The sequence below is a fragment of the Crocuta crocuta genome, unplaced genomic scaffold, assembly GCF_008692635.1.
Source record: "Crocuta crocuta isolate KB4526 unplaced genomic scaffold, BGI_CrCroc_1.0 scaffold93, whole genome shotgun sequence".
In the NCBI taxonomy this organism is placed as follows: Eukaryota; Metazoa; Chordata; class Mammalia; order Carnivora; family Hyaenidae; genus Crocuta; species Crocuta crocuta.
Genome location: NW_027529641.1, coordinates 8777287 through 8797344, shown reverse-complemented (window position 1 = coordinate 8797344; position 20058 = coordinate 8777287). Strand labels below are relative to the sequence as shown.

General features: G+C 36.9%; 1 protein-coding gene across 1 annotated transcript in view; it reads left to right on the top strand.

Annotated features, from left to right (window-relative positions):
- The window catches only part of MTMR10 (myotubularin related protein 10), a 52161-nt gene that overhangs the window by 11862 nt on the left and 20241 nt on the right, over nucleotides 1–20058 (top strand). The window contains exons 3-6 of the mRNA XM_077762420.1: nucleotides 7796–7932; nucleotides 9968–10040; nucleotides 10707–10849; nucleotides 17559–17649. Of these exons, the coding sequence (XP_077618546.1) occupies nucleotides 7796–7932; nucleotides 9968–10040; nucleotides 10707–10849; nucleotides 17559–17649 (444 nt within the window). The remainder of the gene's footprint in view (nucleotides 1–7795; nucleotides 7933–9967; nucleotides 10041–10706; nucleotides 10850–17558; nucleotides 17650–20058) is intronic.

Genomic DNA, 20058 nt, shown 5'->3' with positions numbered 1-20058 from the left:
AGGCATTTGTCTAGGAACTGAAATTTCAGCATTGAAGAAAAATCAGTCTAGCTTCTACCCTCATGAAGTATATGATCCTGAAGGTGGGACAAGCAGTGATTTTAAAATATATATAATGGTAGCTGTGTAAATGCTAGGAATTACAAGTGTATGATGATAGGATTGAGGAATTTAATCTAGAGTCAGAGAGATTAAAAAGAAAAAAAAAAAGACATTCCTTAGAAAGTGATTAGGCTAAGGGAGAAGAAAGGAATATTCCAGGAAAAGGGAACAGCGTGTGCAAAGACCCCATCTGATAGAAGTAGGATCCCAAGGAAGGCTTAAGAGGGCACTGTGGTATGAGAGTTAGGAGGACAGTTGTAGAGGGTGAGGAGCGAGGGCCTCACAGGCCGTGTGAAGGATGCTTGTCTTCAGGATGGACAGTTACTGAAATGGTTTAAGTTGAGAATTTGACATGAGTAAATTTCAATTAAATTCTCAAGTGAATGTTAGGTTGCTATTCATAAAACAGTCTTACACATTTTTAAGAATTCTGTATAAAAGTTATTGCAATTCAAATTTATTATAACATTAGTTTTGTTAAGAGAAAGATCATTTTGAGATTATGGTTGCATTCTTGAATTGGTAAGTATTTGGGGCCTGTCCACAAACAGGTTCTACCCACCAGTGTTAAGGTTTTTGTAACGGTAGTATAGATGAAGTAGATCAGTACCCTCACTTGTCTACCATTGACTCTGGAGATAGATTGCTTAAAAATGTCCCTGGGTCTAGTTGAGTTTTAAATATTGAAAATAAGGTTTATTTTAATGATGACCACGCTTTAAATTCCTTTCAAAGCACATTGTAAATTTTGTTTTGACCTCTTATATTTCTTTCTTTAATCTTCCCTTTTAACTCTAAAGCTATATTTTAAAGCCTTATTGCCAACTAAGTTAAAATTTGAGTGCAGAGGGAAACTTACTTTGGCTTTGTGGAATATACCTTATTAAAAAAAATTTTTTTTTAATTCAATTTATTTAAAAAAACAAAAAACCAGTTCTCACCCATTTCTCCCATCCTCCACTTCTAGCAAACTAATTTCTTCTCTGTACCTAAGACCTTGGGTTGTTCTTATTTGTTTATTTGTTTTTTAGATTCCATATATAAAACAGATTATACAGTATTTGTCTTTGACTTACTTCTCTTAGCCTGATGCTCCCAAGGTGCGTGCATATTGTTGCAAATGGCAAGATTTCATTTTCTTTCTCAACTGAATAATATTCCTGTGTGTGTTTGTATCTGTGTGTGTGTATATCACATCTTCTCTATCTTTTCATCCATTGATGGACACTTACATTGTTTCCATATTTTAGCTATTTAAATAATGCTGCAGTGACATGTGGGTGCAAATATTTTTTCAAGCTATGTTTTCATTTTCTCTGGGTAAATACACAGAAGTGGAACTTCTGGATCATAGGGTAGTTCTATTTTTAATTTTTGAGGAAGCTTTATACTATTTTCCACAGTATCTGCACCAGTTTACATTCTCACCAGTAGTAGACAAGGATTACCTTTTCTCTACATCCTTGCCAACACTTGTTATTTCTAATCTCGTTGATAATAACCATTTTAGCAGGTGTGTGAGGGTGTATCTCATTGTACTTTTGATTTGCATTTCCCTTACGATTAATGATGTAGAGCATCTTTTCATGTTCCTGTTGTCCATCTATATGTCTTTGGAGAAATGTTTATTCATATCTTCTGCCATTTTTAAAATCAGGTTTGATTTTGTTTTTGCTGTTGAATTGTATGAGTTCTTTATATATTTTGGATCTTAGCTTCATATATATAATTTGAAAGTATTTTCTTTAATTCAGTAGCCTGCCGTTTCATTCTGTTGATCGTTTCTTTCGCTGTGCAGAAGATTTTTAGTTTGATGTAGTCCTACTTGTTTGTTTTTGCTTTTGGTGCTTTTGGTGTTAGATTAAAAAAATTATCACGAAGGCCGATGTTAAGGAGTTTACAACGTATATTTTTTTCTGTATGCTTTCAGGTTTTATATTCAAGTCTTTAATCCATTTTATGTTAATTTTTGTGTATGATGTAGGATAGTGGTTCAGTTTTGTTCTCTTGCATGTCACTATCTAATTTTCTTTCTTTAAAAAATTTTTTTTTTTTTTTTTTTAAATTTTAGAGCAGGTGAGTGTGGAAGAGGAGCAGAGGGAGTATCTTAAGCAGACTCCATGTTCAGTGTGGAGCCTGATGTGGGGCTTGGTCCCATGACCCTGGGATTGTGACCTGAGCCAAAATCAAGAGTCAGACACTGAACTGACTGAGCCACCCAGGTAGCCTAGCTATCTAATTTTTTAAACACCATTTATTAAAGAGACTGTCCTTTCCCCTTTATTAAAGAGACTGTCCTTTCCCCTGTGTATATTCTTGGCTCCTTTGTTACAGATTAATTGATCACATATGTGTGGGTTTGTATCTGGACTCTATTCCATTGATCCATGTGTCTGTTTACCAGTGTCATATTATTTTAATTACTATAGCTTTACAGGTTGACATCAGGGAGCATCACACCTTCAGTTTTGTTCTTTTTCAGGATTGCTTTGGCTGTTTGGGGTCTTTAATGGTTACATATAGATTTTAAGATTGTTCTATTTCTGTGATAAATGCCACTGGAATTTTGTTAAGAGATTGCATTGAATTTGTATATTGTTTTGGGCAGAATGGACATTTTAAAAATATTAATTCTTCCAATTGTGGACATGGGATATCTTTCCATTTGTTTGTGTCATCTTGTCTTTTTCATTAATATTTTACAGTCTTCACTATACAAGTTTCTTACTTCCTTGGTTACATTTATTCCTGAATATTTTTATGTAATTGTAAATAATATTATTTCCTTAATTTCTTTTTCTGATAGTTTGTTTTTGGTATATGGAAATGTAACAGACTTTTGTGTATTGATTTTGTATCCCACTACCTTACTGAATTCATTTATTATAGTTTTAGCAGCTTTCTGATGAAATCTTTAAAGTGTCCATATACAAATAGTACAAATGATGTCATCTGCAAATAGTGACAGTTTTACTTCATTTTCAGTTTGGATGACTTTTTTTATTCTTACCTAATTGCTGTGGCTTGGAGTTCCAATACTACTTTGAATAAAAGTGGCAAGAGTGTGCATCCTTGTCTCGTTCTTGATTTTAGAGGAAAACTTTCAGTTTTTCTCTATTGAGTATGATGTTAGCTGTGAGCTTGTCATACATGGCCTTTATTAGATGTTTGCTTCTGTATCTACTTTGTTGAGAGTTTTTATCATAAATGGTTATTGAACTTTGTCAGATTCTTTTTCTGCATCTATTGAGATAATCATTTGATTTTTATCCTTTAGTTTGTTAATCTGGTGTATCACATTGACTGATTTGCAGATATTGAACCATCCTTGCATCCCTGGAACAAATCCCACTTGCTCATGGTATATGGTCCTTTTAATGTATTATTGCTGAATTTTTCAGTTTGCACGTATTTTGTTGAGGATTTTTGCATCTGTGCTCATTAGGTATATTGGTCTATAATTTTCTTTTCTTGTGACAGTCTCGTCCAGTTTTGGTAATTGATCCAATTTATTGGCAATAATGGAGTTCCCAGCTATTACTATATTGTTGTCTTATTTTTCACTATAGGACTGTTAATGTTTTTTTTATATATTTAGGTACTCCTATGTTGGATGCATAAGTATTTACAAATGTTATATCTTCTGGTTGAATTGACCTTTTTATCGTTAGGTAAAACCCTTATTTATCTGTTATCACAGTCTTTTAAAGTCTGTTTTGTCTGAGATAAGTAATGCTACGTATACCTGATTCTTACATATGTGTTCTTATTAATTAGTGCACTTTCTTTTCAGCTTAAAGAAGTCCCTTTAACATTTCTTGTAAAGCCAGTGTAGTGGTGGTAACTTGCTTGTCTGGAAATTTTTTTATTCACTTCTAAACAATAACTTTGCTGTGTAGAGTCTTCTAGGTCAAAAGAATTTTCAGCACTTTGAATATATGGTGTCCTCTCTTCTGGCCTGTGCAGTATCTGCTGAAAGTTCTGATAGCCTTGTGGGGTTTCCCTTGTGTATAGCAAGTTGTTTTTCTCTTGACAGAGAGAGAGGCAGAGAGAGAGGGAGACAGAGGATGCAAAGCAGGCTCTGTGCTAACAGCTTAGAGCCCGATGTGGGGCTTGAACTCAGGAACTGTGAGATCATGACCTGAGCTGAAGTCAGACACTCAGCCAGCTGAGCTACCCAAGCACCCCTTCTCTTAATGCTTTTAATATTCTGTCCTTGTTTTTATCTTCTGACATTGTAATTATAATGTGTCTTTACATGGGTCTCTTCGGGTTTTTCTTACTGGGAACTCTCTGAGCTTCCTGGATGTGGATGTCCATTTTCTTCTCCGGGTTGGGAAAATTTTCAGCCATTATTTCTTCCAGTAAGATTTTTGCCCCTTTCTCTTCTCTTCATGGGAGCCCTGTGATTTAAATGTTAGCCATTTGATATTGTCCAGTAAGTCCTTGAAGCTAGCCTCACTTTTTCCATTGTTTTTTCTTTTTGCTATTCTGATTTGGGCAGGTTCTACTGCCTTGCCTTTGAGTTGACTGATTTTGTTCTTCTTTATCATCTAGTCTGTTGTTGAACCTCCCAGGAGTATTTTTGATTCAGTTACTGTGTTTGACAATTCTATGACTTCTATCTGGTACTTTCTTATAGCTTCCTTCTTTTTGTTGAAGGTCTCATTGTGTTCATGTGTTCTCCCCAGTTTGGTGAGCATCTTTATGACCATTACTTTGAACTCTTTATTAGGTAAATTATTTATCTCTATTTAACTAAGTTTTGTCTCAGGTTTTATCTTGTTCTTTCATTTGGAACATATTCCTCTATTTCTTCATCTTCCTGGACTCTCTGTATTGATTTCTATACAGTAGATAAAATAACTACTGTAGGAGATTAACCTTATTGTTGAACCCCATCCCAGCTCTTCGTTGTCTCTCAAATGGTTGTCCTTGTCCAAGCAGCCTATTATATTTTTAATAGCTCCCAGTAGTTAAGGATGTGCTAAACCTGTCAGTGTTCAAAGAGGAGGATCTAAGCAACTAGATTCTGGCTGACCAGAAGCCAAACCCTCTAGCATTAACTTTTTAAGACATGCAAATATATGTAGTCTTGTGGGACCACAAGTGTAAGCCCTACTGGCCACCAGAGCCAGAAGATCTGGAGGTGTTCCCTGAGTAGCAGTCACAAAAATCGGGGCTCTAGCCAAGTAAATAAGCATTTTCTGGACAACACTGGCAAGCTGAAGAAAGGCAGAGTGAGAACATCAAGATGGCCCCCACAGCCTGCTTTCTTCAAGAGCAGTTCTGTAGACCACGACTGTATACCAAACCTGAAACCTGCCCCTCAGGCCAAGGCTCTAGCACAAGCAGAGAGGCCTCCTTCATAGAAAGACTGGGGGGTTGTGCCTGTATCCTGGCTGCATGGCACCCTAGGGCTGGTAGCCTGCCAAGAACCATCTCTCTGGGATGCCTGAGTGGCTCAGTCAGTTAAGTGTCCAACTTCAGCTCAGGTAATGATCACACGGTTCATGGCTTCGAGCCCCATGTCGGGCTCTATGCTGACAGCTAGCTCAGGGCCTGGAGCCTGTTTCAGATTCTGTGTCTCCCTCTGTCTCTGACCCTCCCCTGCTCATGCTGTCTCTCTCCCTCTCTCTCTCTTTTTCTCTCTTTCTCAGAAATAAAACATTAAAAAATATAAAAAAATTAAAAAAAAAAGAAAAAGAACCATCTCTCCAATTGCCACAGTTACATGGGACCCAGGAATTTAAGTCCTCCCCAGCCACCGGAGCCTGGTGGTCCAGGGATGTCCTCGGGAAGCAGCTGCAAAAACTGGGGCTTCAGACATAAAAACCAGGGCACCAGAGGCATGTAAAGCTCCCCACTCGGAGACACCGATGCTCTGGAATGCTACAGAGGATGAGCACAAAGACAGTGCCCACCCTCCGAGGTCTCTGGAAAGAATTATAGTCAGACCTTGGATGTGTGCGTAACTAGAAACCTGCCTCTCAGGCCAAAGTTGTGATGATTAGCTAATGGTCCTCCTTCACAGAAGGACTGTGCTCCTGGATCTGTCACCTCTTGCTGTGCTCTGAGGGTGGCAGCTGTTCAAGAACTCTTTCTCTGTTGGTTACGATCCTGTGAGACCCAAAAGTGTAAATACCACTGGCTACCAGAGCCACATGATGGAGAGATGTTCTGTGGCAGCAATCACAGAAATCAAGGCTCCAGGCAGGGACATGCACTTCTTTCTGGGTAACACCCACCATTATAGTCCTGTGGGACCAAGAATCGTCAGAGCCAGGTGATCAAGAGGCATTCCCTAGGTTGGCAGCCACAAAAATTGGTGCACCAGATGGATGTAAAAGCTCCCTTCTGGGAGATACTGGTGCTGTGGAGCACAGCAAAGAGAGTATGCAAAAATGGTGCCCACCAGCCTCTGTTTTGGGAGAATATTCCAGCAGGCTCCTAGAAAAGTGTGTTATGTTAGATACCTGCCCTTCAGGCCAATGCTTTAATGTAAGCAGGTGATCCTTCTTTACTTTAAGTCTGGACACCATTGGCTGCCTCTCTCCCGGGCCCTCAGGTGGGTGAGTCTGTGTCTGAGCCTTTTAAGGGCAGTTTCTCAAATCTCTATGGTCTTATGGGTTTTGGGACATGACCCTCATTGGTTTTCAAAGTTAACTTGTTTTGGGGTCTTGTCTCTCAAGGTATGCCTTAAAACGTGGGATGCCTGACATGTAACATTCAAACTCTTTACTATTCAGAGAGAACCTCAGGGTTTTGAATGCCATCCTTGTCGTGGGTCATCATGCAGGGATGCCCCACCCTCCTACCTGCTTTATGTGGTTTAGTTCTCATTTGCCCAGTGCATAGCCATCACCCAGCCTTCAGGTGTTGTTGGGTTTTTTTTTTAATTTTTTAAAAAATGTTTATTAATTTTTGAGAGAGTCCATGCATGTGAGCAGGGGTGGGGCAGAGAGAAAGGAAGACAGAGGATACCAAGCAGTCTCTGCTGAGAGCAGAGAGCCCAATGTGGGCTCAAACTCACGAACCATGAGAGAGCAACCTGAGCTGAAATCGAATGCTTACGGGACTGAATTGCTCAGGCACCCCGCCCTTAGTATTTTTTTTTTTTTTGACAGGAAATTACCTATATGTAGCTATAAACTCTGTATCTGTGAGAGGAGGTGAGCTCAGGATCTTCCTACCCTGCCATCCTGAACCCTATTTACCAATAATAGATTACATATTAATTTTGTGGTTAAACCCAAACTCTGTTTCTCATCCCTTAGAAAAGGAATCAAAGACATTGGGATGTAAAGTCACATGTTAATAAAACACAAATATTCCATCCAGTAATACTCTGAAGGAGTGTAGTTTATTTTTTTTCTCCAGAATGCCTTTCAATAAATGATAATGGAAGGCAGTATCACATAGTATTAAAGAACGTAGGTTCAGTTTCATCTTTTCTGGTTGAACCATCTCAGACCCTTAAGCTCTTTGTGCCTCAGTATCTGTAAAAAGGGGGGCAGTCCCTTTGTTACTAGTACCATTGCAAGGAAGGAACACCCGTGGTGCCTGGCACCCATGAGCTTCCAACATCCCTTCTTACTGTCACCATCAGAAAGCAGTCCTTGTAGGCCACACAGTGACTGTAGACACTTTATGGTATAGTTGTAGCTCACACAGTATTTTTCTTTTTTAAAAGGAGAAATTGTCGTAAATGAAGTCAACTTTGTGAGAAAATGCATTGCAACGGACACAAGTCAGTACGATTTGTGGGGAAAGCTGATCTGCAGTAACTTCAAAATTTCATTTCTTACGGATGATCCAATGCCATTACAGGTGTGTTTTATTTGTGTGCTGTTTAATTGTATCAAGGATTTGACCTTAAGCAGTACATATAATCCCATAAAGCATGGGTATGTAAAGTTATAATAAAATCATTAAGTGATTAACAATGTTGGGAATGTATTGAATTAAAATTCAAAAGAAAGTTTAAGAAAAATGTTGGGAATTTGAGGAATAGAATTAGTAAGATGGTTGTGAATCACCTTGATTTTTATCTTCTGTGATTATTGCTTATGTATCCTTTTCAATAAGAGAGTTTTTATTTTCTTTCTTCCACATCTTAAACTGTTTTTTTAAATCTTTTTTTAAAATTTTTTTAATGTTTTTTATTTATTTCTGAGAGAGAGAGAGACAGCATGAGCAGGGGAGGGTCAGAAAGAGAGAGAGATACAGAATCTGAAGCAGGCTCCAGGCTCCGAGCTGTCAGCACAGAGCCCAACGCAGGGCTCGAACCCACGAACCGTGAGATCACGACCTGAGCCAAAGTCAGTTCGCTTAACTGACTGAGCCACCCAGGCGCCCTCTTGAACTGTTTTTAAAAGTGAAGATATCCTTTTTTTACTAGTAGTAAGAGAAAATTTTAATTATAGCAAATAATTGTGTAAGTGCAGCACATTTTATACATTTCGTAGTATTTTTATCTAATCAATTCCTTTTCTGAAACATCAAATTCTAATTTGAAGTTTCAGAATTTCTAGTAGAGTTAGAATGAAGAAAAATATGAATAAAACTTTAATCATCCTTATCTTGCCATTTTATGGTCTCACTGAAAACAGTAGTTCCATATAATTTTGGTTTTTAAAAGTTTAAATGTTCATTTGATTAACTTGAAAATTCTGTACTTTTCCTCAGCTCTTCTATTTTGATGTGTAAAGTGTTAAATACTTTTACCCCTGGAATTTTATTTATAATAGTAATTATTCTCTACTCAAATGTTTGGATATTAATTGGATAGTAATTGCAAACTTTTAACTAAAGTCTTACTCTAAGTATATTTCATACAGTCATTCACTAATTTACCAAAATATTTACTGTATATTTGTGTGTTTTTCGCACAATTTTGTAGGAATGTTTAGACTAAAGGCATTTACAGATACCAGTATGCAGACACACTTGTTTATTTGGCTGTAGACGAGGCTTTTCCCCTTTGTTTTTGGCTTCATTTTTATCTCTGGCCCCAGACTTCACTGTAAATGAGATGCATATATTTGAAATAGCTTACATTTGATACCACTAATAGGCAAAATAAGCCAGAGTTCTACTGATAGCAGTTAATAGTATCAAGTATGTTCAGAGTTTAAAAATGAATATAAAATGCTTGTTCACAAGTTAAAAACAAGCTATAATTTGCCTCAAGATTATTTCTAGTAGAATTACTGCTCTAAAAGAGTTACTTTCTTTTTTTAATGTTTATTTATTATTTTTTAGAGAGAGAGACAGAGTATGAACAGGGGAGGGGCAGAGAGAGAGGGAGAGCTGTCAGCACAAAGCCCAACGCAGGGCTTGAACTCATAAACCGTGAGATCATGACCTGAGCTGAAATTAGATGCTCAACCTACTGAGCCACCGAAGCACCCCAAAAAGAGTACTTTCTAAAGAGTGATTTTCTGAACTCTCCTTTGTACAGGCAAAATCTGAGGACTTAAGAGTCCCTTTTTCTTTATTATTTTAATGACAGTTAAACCAAAACTAGACATGTAAATGGTTGTCTATGAAGTGATTGGTAATATTATATATCTTGGGTATTATAATGATTGTAGTGTACAGTTTAACCTCATTTCATATTTAAAAGTTTGAAAAGCAAGGTGGAGAGAATGTGAACATAGCATGCGTTTCTTTCTCCTTTTTACAACTGAAGTGTGTTTTAGGATACTTCATCATTAGAATTGTCCTAGCTCTGCAGGCAAAAGCTTTTTGTCCTTTTTAGGGTTAGACATCACAGTTTCTTATTACACTTAAAAGTAAGGCTCTTAGTACCATTTGAGGTTATTGGGGAAAGAGTTAATGTGAACATAATTTTTTATTTCAGAAATTCCATTATAGAAACCTTCTTCTTGGTGAGCATGATGTCCCTTTAACATGTATTGAGCAAATTGTCACAGGTATGTAGTCTTTACTCAGTCCATAAAAGCTGATTCTCCTCAAGAAGTATTGCTTAAAGAATCAGATACTTGGGTTGGAATTTTATTTCTGTAGGTTTACTCCCCTCCCCAATTTTTTTCAGTCCTAAGAACATTAATGAAAGAGAGAGTAGTTAATAAATTATTTTTTTAATATTTATTTATTTTTGAGAGAGCATAAGCAGGGGAGAGGCAGAGAGAGGAGGAGACACAGAATCTGAAGCAGGCTCCAAGCTCTGAGCTGTCAGCACAGCTGACAAATTCATGAACCGTGAGAACATGACCTAAGCCAAAGTCAGACACTTAACCACTGAGCCACCCAGACGCCCCATATTTTTAAAAGGAAATATAGCATACATAGCTTTTTATATTTTCTAAGTATTTGTCTTTTTTTTTAATTAAAACTTTAAGTATTAAATGTGTCTAGGTGGTTTGTGCAAAGATCATTTAAAATCTAGTTAAAAGCAAAGTTAAAACCAATCTCTCAAAGCTCTAGAAATTGTAGACAAATATGACAGACTCCAGAGAAGCAGCGCTTAAGTGGTGGGTAACCTAATTATTTTCAGTAATAATTTGTTCAAGTGTATAAAAGAGTGGGTAACAAGAAAGAATTTTTACACATTTTTTCTTTATTTTTTTCGTTTTTAGTAAATGACCACAAGAGGAAGCAGAAAGTCCTGGGTCCCAACCAGAAATTGAAATTTAATCCAACAGAGTTAATTATTTACTGTAAAGATTTCAGAATTGTGAGATTTCGCTTTGATGAATCAGGTCCTGAAAGTGCCAAAAAGGTAATACTATTAAGCTTTATCAAGTTCTGGGCTTCACACTATATTTACCAGTATCAGTTCTGTATGGAAATTCTCTTTTCTCAGTTGATCAAGAGGTTTTTGTTTTGTTTTGTTTTTAGGGGAAGTTATCAGATCTCTCCTTAAGTAAAGTCAAAGCCAAGAATGTTAATAGGACTATTTCCTTGGACTAATTTATAGCTGCTTTAAAATATTATGTATAGTTGTTGTTTTTTTCCTTCAGCTTCTAAAATACTAAAAACTGTGATGTGGAGATTAGTATATCTTTTACATTAAGAGCATTACCAGCTAGTTTCTTTCTTGGTTAGAACTTTAGAAAATACTTAAGAACTTTATCAATGAACTAAAGGCTAGATTTAAGTTACATAAGGGTTAGGTAAATGTATAGTTACAGGAGAGGCCTAGTAATTATTAGTGCTTTAAAGAAATCATAGTGAATTAATTTGAGTGCTATTCAGAGGAACAGCTAAAAACTAGGGACTTTTTCATTGATTTTGTTTTTCTCCTGCGTTCTGGGGGATGTTTATTGCCTGCTCATGGAGTAGGATTCATGGACAGAAATTCCCACTTCCTTTATCCCACATTTGGCTTTGGCCAACAAGTGAAGCTGGTGGACCTGTTGCCCTGCCAGTCCAGTCTATATGCTGCAGCAAATGAGGAGAATAACAGAATTTCCAGGGAAGCCTGCTTCTACACATTGGGGATGAAGGAACAGTTTTTTTAGTGAAGTGGAACCTTCTTGCAGAAATGAGACCACTTTATGACAATAAACTATTAGTAAAAAAAGAAAAGAAAGAAAGAAATGAGACTGCTTTTGCACCACCAAAAAAATGGGTGCATTTGTTTTTCATGGTTAGTAGACTTACTGCAGTGAATTTTCTGTTGATCTCAAAATGAGGCTGTCAAAAAATTCTTAAGGCAGCTGTCTTCATACACTTTGGTGGTTTCTTCACAGGAAGGCAAGCATAATAAGATAAATATCTGAAAACGATGGACCACTGGGACTAGATTATCTAGCAGGTGATGGTGTGCTCTATGGCTAAAAGTTTTCAGGTAGAGTCTGTAAAACCATCTATCAGCATGCTGCATTTTCAAAAAGTCAGTTAGATTGGCTTTTTTTAAATGTTTATTTTATTTTTGAGAAAGAAGGTGAGCATGAGCAGGGGAAGGCGGAGAGAGAGGGAGAGAGAATCCTAAGCAGGCTCTGTGCTGACCGCACAGAGCCCAACACAAGGCTCAATCCCACAAACCATGAGATCATGACATGAGCCGAAAACAAGAGTTGGATGCATAATGGACTGAGCCACTCAGGTGCCTCTAGATAGATTTTAAGTCCCCTTTCAGCTGTTCAGTTCTACAGGTTGTGATTTTGGCATTTTACTAATTTGAGATGCCCACCCATATATGGAAAGACTTCAGGAGGAAATAGGTAGTAGACTGAATATAAAACATTTTAGTTGAGTTACTTTCTTGAGCTTAAATATATGTGTGTAATTTAATCAAAGCATCAAGAATCTGCTTACGAAAACCTCAACTTCAGGATGTATGTAGCATTTCAAGAATAGAGACACCATAGAACTTGGGAGGTTTAGTTATGACAGGATTTTTTTTTTTTTTTTTTTTAAGGAAATGATACAGTGGCCCAATACTCTTTTAGAAAGTTTCCTTTTTTCCCCTCGCTCTCAACTATAATTTTCAGATGACTCTATTTCAGTAATTGGAAATCATAATAATTTGGAATAATTTTGAGCCTTCTAGTATACACTTGCTCGTCATTTTTTTTAATTTTTTTTATTTATTTTTGAGAGTCAGAGAGAGACACTGTGAGCAGGGAAGGGTCAGATAGAGATACGTAAGTTAGGAGTTGCCAAATGAATGAAACAGATAAGTGTTCTGGAAATTCAGAATATCCCTTGTCGTACTGCTGATAAATGATGAAGGGGGCCACATTGAACCGTATACCAAAAAATAACCTAGTCCACCTGTTTATGCCTTTTCCCAAAACAAGATTTTAGGAAATCCCACTGTCTTAATATATGAAAAGGATGTAACTTCAGGCCTGAAGGAAATGTTCTTTTTGTCTTTTGAACAGTCATGTTGGGAGGAAAGAGGGCGCAGGAAAAAAAATTAGAGGCAGTAGGGACATAAAGAATTTTTTCTGTAATTTACACGTTTTCAAACAGAGAGGTTGAGGCATGTGTGCTGTTAAAGCTTGCTGGCTTAATGAGTTAAAAACAAGAATTCTAGCATAAATCTTTTATTTGAAGTGAACAAGTTTTCATCTAAAATTAGCTACCAGTTGGGAAGTTACAGCTTGACTCTATCTCCCAGAAACTTTGAATGCTAAATTTTCTCTACAAATGCTCTGATCTTTTAAGTTGTTTTAAAATGCACATTTTAAAATGCAGTGTTTCAAGATGTATGTTCAGAGTTCATTGGTGGGTAAACCACTGATTAGCTTTGAATACCAAAAGCATTTATATTTCTGTTTGACATACAAAATCTAAGAATGCTAAGTTGGTTCACATTTTGTTAAATATTGCTCTATAGCCTTCTGGTAGTCTAGTTAGTGTTGCCTAAATTGTGTTATGACAAAATTAGATGACATTGTGCTGCTGCATCCATTAGCATTCATCCTCATTATCCTTGGCCTGTCACAAGTAAATAAGGATATTTGGGACAGATCTGTATAAAGAAAAAAGGAATTTGATAACACATAATTGGACACCTAGCCTCAAAGCAACTTGGAGCCACCATTTCCTTTTGTAGAACTTCTGCTCAAAACAGGGGCAAAAAAAAAAAAAAAATGCCCCTCATGTTTTAAGTGATAAATCTTTTTATCACTTAAACAATTTTCAGTGATTTATCACTTATAAAAAATATACATATAAAATGGCAAGTGAAATTCTTTGCCGTTTGTCTCCACTTTATTCTCAGAATAGTTGGTTGTGAACTACTTGTTCAAGCATACTTCCTAGAAATGAAAATTCAACCCATCTATAGATTTAAAGAATAAGTTGGCCTTTCCTGAAATTTTTTATTTTTTATTTTTATTTTTTTTTGCCTTGAATATGAGACTTACTCCTTGGTGGCTTTCAGACCACAAAAAATATAGGAAACCGGTTTTGTTTGCCAGTGTGTTAGAACTTGATAAGGTTTGAGCTTTCCCAGGGCTGAGCCCCCGGCTGGTCTTAGAAGAGAAGCCAGCTGTGGGTACTTCTGGCTTCTGTCCACAAGAATCAGACTCGGTCCAAAAATCACTTTAGAAGTAGTTTACTTTTTTCCTTCAATAAAATATTAACCATAATTCACTGTCTTTAATACCAAGATACTCTCATTCCCTATAATAACCAGTGCAGATGAACTATTTTCAGAAGCAGTTTTTAAAGATGTAGAGGTTTTATAAAAATTTTTAATGCTTATGGAGTACATTGCAAAATTAGAATAGTTTTACATGAAAATGAGACCTACTTTTTTAAGTCTTTGAAAACTCTCAGTGACGGAAGCTAGGAATGTGGACATAATCTTTTTAAAGAGCGTGTATGAAAACGCTTGAGGGAGAGGAATCTTGGCTTTATTTCTCTTCTCAAAGTGTCCTACATAACAGCAGGAATATACCCCAGAAATGCAGGTGGTATGTGCCTTTATCTGGGTTCCCAAAGATTCCCCTCACTTAGGTTACATAGAAATACATTATGCACCTTTTAATGACACTACTGAGCACAGGCTTTAGTTCAAGTTGTGCCCCCTCCCTGCCAAAGTCAGCCATCGTGCAGGTGATTAGACAGTTTCTGTTTCATGAGATTGTTCATAGTCGTTAAGTGAAGATGCTATTAGACATACCCATTTGTTTCCTAACCATTATAAATGTGATGTTGTGTTATTCTTAAGGGCTTTTTAGAATTGGGCTGTGTTGGGTTTTGCCTAGCAGATAGGCTTTGTTTTTGCTTTGTGGCCATAAACAACATATTTCATAATCAATGATCTGTGAATTTCTTTTATGTAAACAAGGCCTGTGGCTGCTTTCTAAATGTCTTAGAGAACGTGATATGCTCGTTTCTTTGGCTTAGAGCACTTTTCCTTACTATGTTAGTAAATAACTTGGTCAACTAGTATTCTTAGTGCAGCTGCTGTTATGTTCAAAGCACCCTCAGAAAACTACGAAACAGAGCAAAAATGCAGAAGTCTTCAGGTCTTCACTCAGCTCTGTGCAGAGAGGTCTTTCCTGGTCTCCTTTTCTAAATTATTAACCTGTTTCCTTCTCGCCTCACCATAACACTTCATTTTCCTTCCCTGCTGGACTTTTTTCTTCCTTTAGCACTTATAATTATCTCACTTACTACGGTTTTTCTTGTTTATCTTGTTTTGTGTCTGTCTTCCCCCCTAGAATATACGTGTAGTGAGCCAGGGATCTGTGTCTCTGTTGTTCACTGCTGCAGCCCCAGGGCTTTGGACATGGTGGATATGCAGGAAATATCTGTTGAATGAATGAGAGATGTAGCATCTACCCTTGAGGAATGGAATTTAATGGTGGAAGTCAGAGAACCCCTGTGCCCTTTTTATCTACACTTAAAACTAATTCATGAATACTTTGAAAGTTCAACTACAAAAACATCGCTAAGTGAAGAGACACTTTATATCAGAGTTTCTGTTATTCAGAGAGAATAGAAGCGTTTCTGCAGTTAATACTGGGAAATCAGCTCTGTCTGGTAAGGCCTGTGAAGAGATTCGAGTTGAACAGAGACGGTACTTTCAGAGACAGCGTGTTTGGCTGAGCAGTGGAGAAGGATTTCCTGAGCAGTGTGTGGCAGAGGAGGTGACTGCGAGTGAGACAGACATGGTATTGTGCAGGCGCATCATTCTCTGATGGGAGACCACTGAGGGAATATTGGGAAGGGAAGGGATGTCTGGTGAAGGAGAACCAGTTTGGTGAAGAATCAAGAATGGGAAGATTGCATTTATTAGGCAGGTATCTGGGTACCACGGCAGGTTATCCTGGAAGCAAAGCTGATGGTCAAAATTTTATCTTTAGAAGAGAATTCTTAGGCATTGTGGATTTTTTTCAGAATGTGGGGAAGCCCACAGAGATGTTGAAAGGTGAGTATGGCTTAAGAATATGGCTGTAGTCATGCAGAGAAATGGAACAAAAATGAAAGATAATCTTGGGGAAAAAAGTGCAACAAAACTCATAAAGTCAATATAGTGCCCAGAGGAATAGGAAGGGGTGAGGACTTCAAGGTATGGATTGCAGTAGTCTTGCTGCTTCTAGAAGAGGCTCTTTCAGGAAGACTGTTGGACAGTTCGGGGATGGGAATGTAGATTTCTCTCTCTCATTGCGTTAAGTGGGACTGTCATAGAAAGCTCTCCTTGTAGTCATTGAGAAAATTGAGATATTATATAAAAGCTTCAGGAACCTTTTGTAATTGTTGTTTTTAGTTGGAACTAAAACTAATTATAAACCCTGTCCTCTTATTTGTATATATATTCTAATTTACTAAGACTGTAGAAGGCTTTAGAAGACTTTTAAAACATTTTTTAAATGAGAACTTGACCCATAGTTACTGGTTAGTAGAAATTTGCATCAACCCATCCCAAGCACTGCTAATGGAAATGGACTAACAACTAAAATCTTCTGCTTGCTCACTGTCAAAACTGTATCATTCTGGCTTAATGCTTTTCTTTCTAAGTGATATTTAATCTTTCTAGATAAGATCTCCTCTTCTCTCCTTGCATATGTCTTAAACTTCTTCTTTCCGCTCTGTTCATTTAAGAGTGTTTTCTTCTACAGTCTAGTCCAGGTCATTGTAAGCATAGAGCACTGTCTGTCCGTCCTTCTATCCAGCGGCAGTTGGGAATAATACCAACCATATTTCCATGTGTGGAGCTTCTCCAGGAGCCAGGCGTGCATTAAGATTGTTAATCCTTACTCCAGCCATAGGTATTATCTCATTTCACAGAGGCAGAAACTGAAGCTCAGAGAGATTAACTATTTTTGTACCATTTACGTGGCAAGTGTTTGGTAGACCTACAATGTAAGCCCCTATCTGTTTGATTCCGAATCCTACAGTTTCTCCACCCTAGGCATAGTCTAAAACCATTTCCTTAAACACAGCTTTGTTTTTTGTTTTTTTTTAAATGTACATCTTTGAGCCATCCTGTACTTTTGGGTTTCTTGCTAATTTTTTTTTTTTGGTGTGATTGTAGCTTTTCTATTAAGTTTAGATCTTTTCTTAAATCCATAGGGTATGAATGTTAAAATTTCATACCTTACATTAAGCCTTCCAGATTGCTGGTATTAAGTCATTATAGTCCACCAAAAATGAAACTTTTTCAATCCTTTCCTTAGGACTGCATATATATATCACTGCCTTTTTAGAGAATGCTTCTCTAGGTTTCACATTTCATTTATTTGAATAAAATTACTTTCCTGTTAAAATTCAACTTAGTAAACACTTACTGAATACTTACCATGTACTCACTAAAGATTATAAATAGTGTCCTAGGGGCACAACAGTGAATGAGATACCTGGCCTTAGGAGCTCTTTCACATTCTAGGTCAAGAGAAAAAACATGTAAATAAGTATCATCACTGCCCCATCCAAGATGATGCTCCAGTAATCAAGGCCTTATTGTACATTTTCATTTAAATAAGTGTGTTAAAATCAAATTCTAAATGTAGAATTTTTCCTAGGTATGCCTTGCAATAGCTCATTATTCCCAGCCAACAGACCTCCAGCTACTCTTTGCATTTGAATATGTTGGGAAAAAATACCACAATTCAGGTAAATATGAAAATATTAAATATTGTGACTAACTTTACTTTGTGTAAGTTTTATCCTTATGTTTGTCAGAGGCTTCCAGGTACATGGGCTTTAGTGAATATAGAATTATGAGCTTCATAACTGTTAGAGAAGTGAGCGCTATATACTAAAAGAGACAATATTTGTTAGATTATTTCTTAAAAAGTGAGCAGGGAGAATCTGCAAGGAGCTGTAAACATAGGCTTATAAGAATCACATCAGGTATATGATCTTCAGTCACTGGCTTGTATTTTATGGTGAAGAAAGATCTACCTTCTCCCCATTTTTAATTTGTAGCTTGAATTAAAGTAATCTTATCTCTTAAAAAAACTGGCAGAAAATTAAAAGATATTTGAAATGAATGATCTTTTCTGGCATGGTGTGGTTTCATGCAAAAACTAGAGTCTATTAGGCATTCCAGTGGACTTCATTAAGATCATCAAAATACTGACTTTGTATTTCTGAGTAAGATTGATGAAAGGAAGAGGAGCATCTGTCCAAAGGACAAGTATATTCTAGGCAGTTTCTGTACAAGTAAATTAGTACTCTTCATATGCTGAACATGTGATCACATCACTCAGTGTGATGGCATTGCCAGGGAGAATTCCAGATGATTGTGTAATTCTGTACATTTTTAATATGCAAATGTAATTTTAATCAGCCATTTAAAAAAAAAATCTCCTAAAAGGATAGAGGAAGAACAAAGAGGTTATGTCTCATATCAGCCTCTTGTGGATTAGTGACCGCTGAGGCACGTGCTCTCCCACCAGTGAATCAGTTACGTATTTGTAACAAAAGATCAGTTCACCCCAGCATGGTCTGGAGTGAGATCTTACACACTATTAGTTGTACTGGTCTTTCCTTTTGTTACCTCAAAACATTGTAATTTAAATAATCTACATAATAAAAGCAATTCAAGTATGCCTATACCGTAAATGCGTTAAGATGTAGGAACTGTACATAGTATTTGCAGATGCATATGGTATAACTGTATTTTCACTCCCTTAAAAAATACTTGTAAACAGTATAGAAATTGTAGCTTTTATATATACATATATATATACTATATTTATAGAAATTGGATGACACACTGTTTGTAACTTAATTTTTCTTATCAAAATGTAACTAATCGTAACGTAGGCTTTAGCAGTACAATGAACTTTTTAAGTTTATCTCTTAATATAAATTATAAAATTCTTACTACCTAAACATAAAGTGTCATAGATCCTGCTCTACTTGTTAGGTGACTGTTTCTTTGGGTCGTCATCAAGTTACAGACCATCATCATCAAGGTTATCTTCAATAAGATCCTTACCCAAAGTTGCAAGAGAGTAACTGAAATGCAAATTTTGAGAGGTCCAAGATTGTAGGAGAGAGTCTTTGATTCCCACTTAAATTTGTTTACGATGCAGATCCATTCTTGATGCTATTTTTTTTTCCTAGTAGAAATGATTCCGTCCAGGGTATAGATGCATGACTTCTGCAGTGATATAATGACTTGAGCTCAACAAATAAAGTGAATTTCATTATGCATTTGGGAACCTGATGCCTGCCTCAGTTACTTTTCAGTTTTCTTCATCCATTCCTTGTGGGCATCTCTGGGTTAATAATACTTTAAATAGTTGCTCAACCCCTATCCCTTCTACTGGGTTTTCTCATTTACGTCAATCAGGTCTGTAGGTCTTCTTACATATAGTTTGTTGATAAAATTTGATAATTCATACTTAAAATATTCAGGGCCACTTTTCATATGATATCCTTTAGTCACCTCCTCCTTTGACAGGTACTTCATAAACATAACACTTGGCCAGAGTTTTGTTAAGATTCCTCATAGGGTAACATCCTTTAATATCCTTCCGTGCTGTTGCAGAAGCATAAATTGCATCTTTAAGATCAAAAGGAGCCTGAAATTTCCACACACTGCAGTCAGAATTCATTAATTTGTGAGTGAAAGATGCCCACTAATCCACTCTTGAACTTCTGGATGCCACCTTGATTCATTGACTGGATTAAAGAATAAAGAAGTCCTTTTTGCAGGCAGGTAGGTGACAAAGCTGTTTCCACAAATAAGACCTGAAGTTAGAGGATGTCCCCTGCAGTTACCTAAGGAAAGAATCTATGGAGGGCCTTAGACACTCTGAGGTTTTCTTTCACGTTGGGCATCACTTGTGTGAAAAAAAATCTCTGAAAACTCAGCAGTCACCCAAGTACTCCTGTGAGGATCCTGAAGGGATGATGTGTAGCACCCACAGGCCTGGAACATTCCTGCACGATGACGCCACAGGAGGCGCTGGCACAAACAAGAACAGTGGGTCTATTTTTTTCTTTTTTAACTTGAAAGAAACCACAAGGACCCTGCTTTCATCAGTCAGGTTATTATTGGGCAAATAA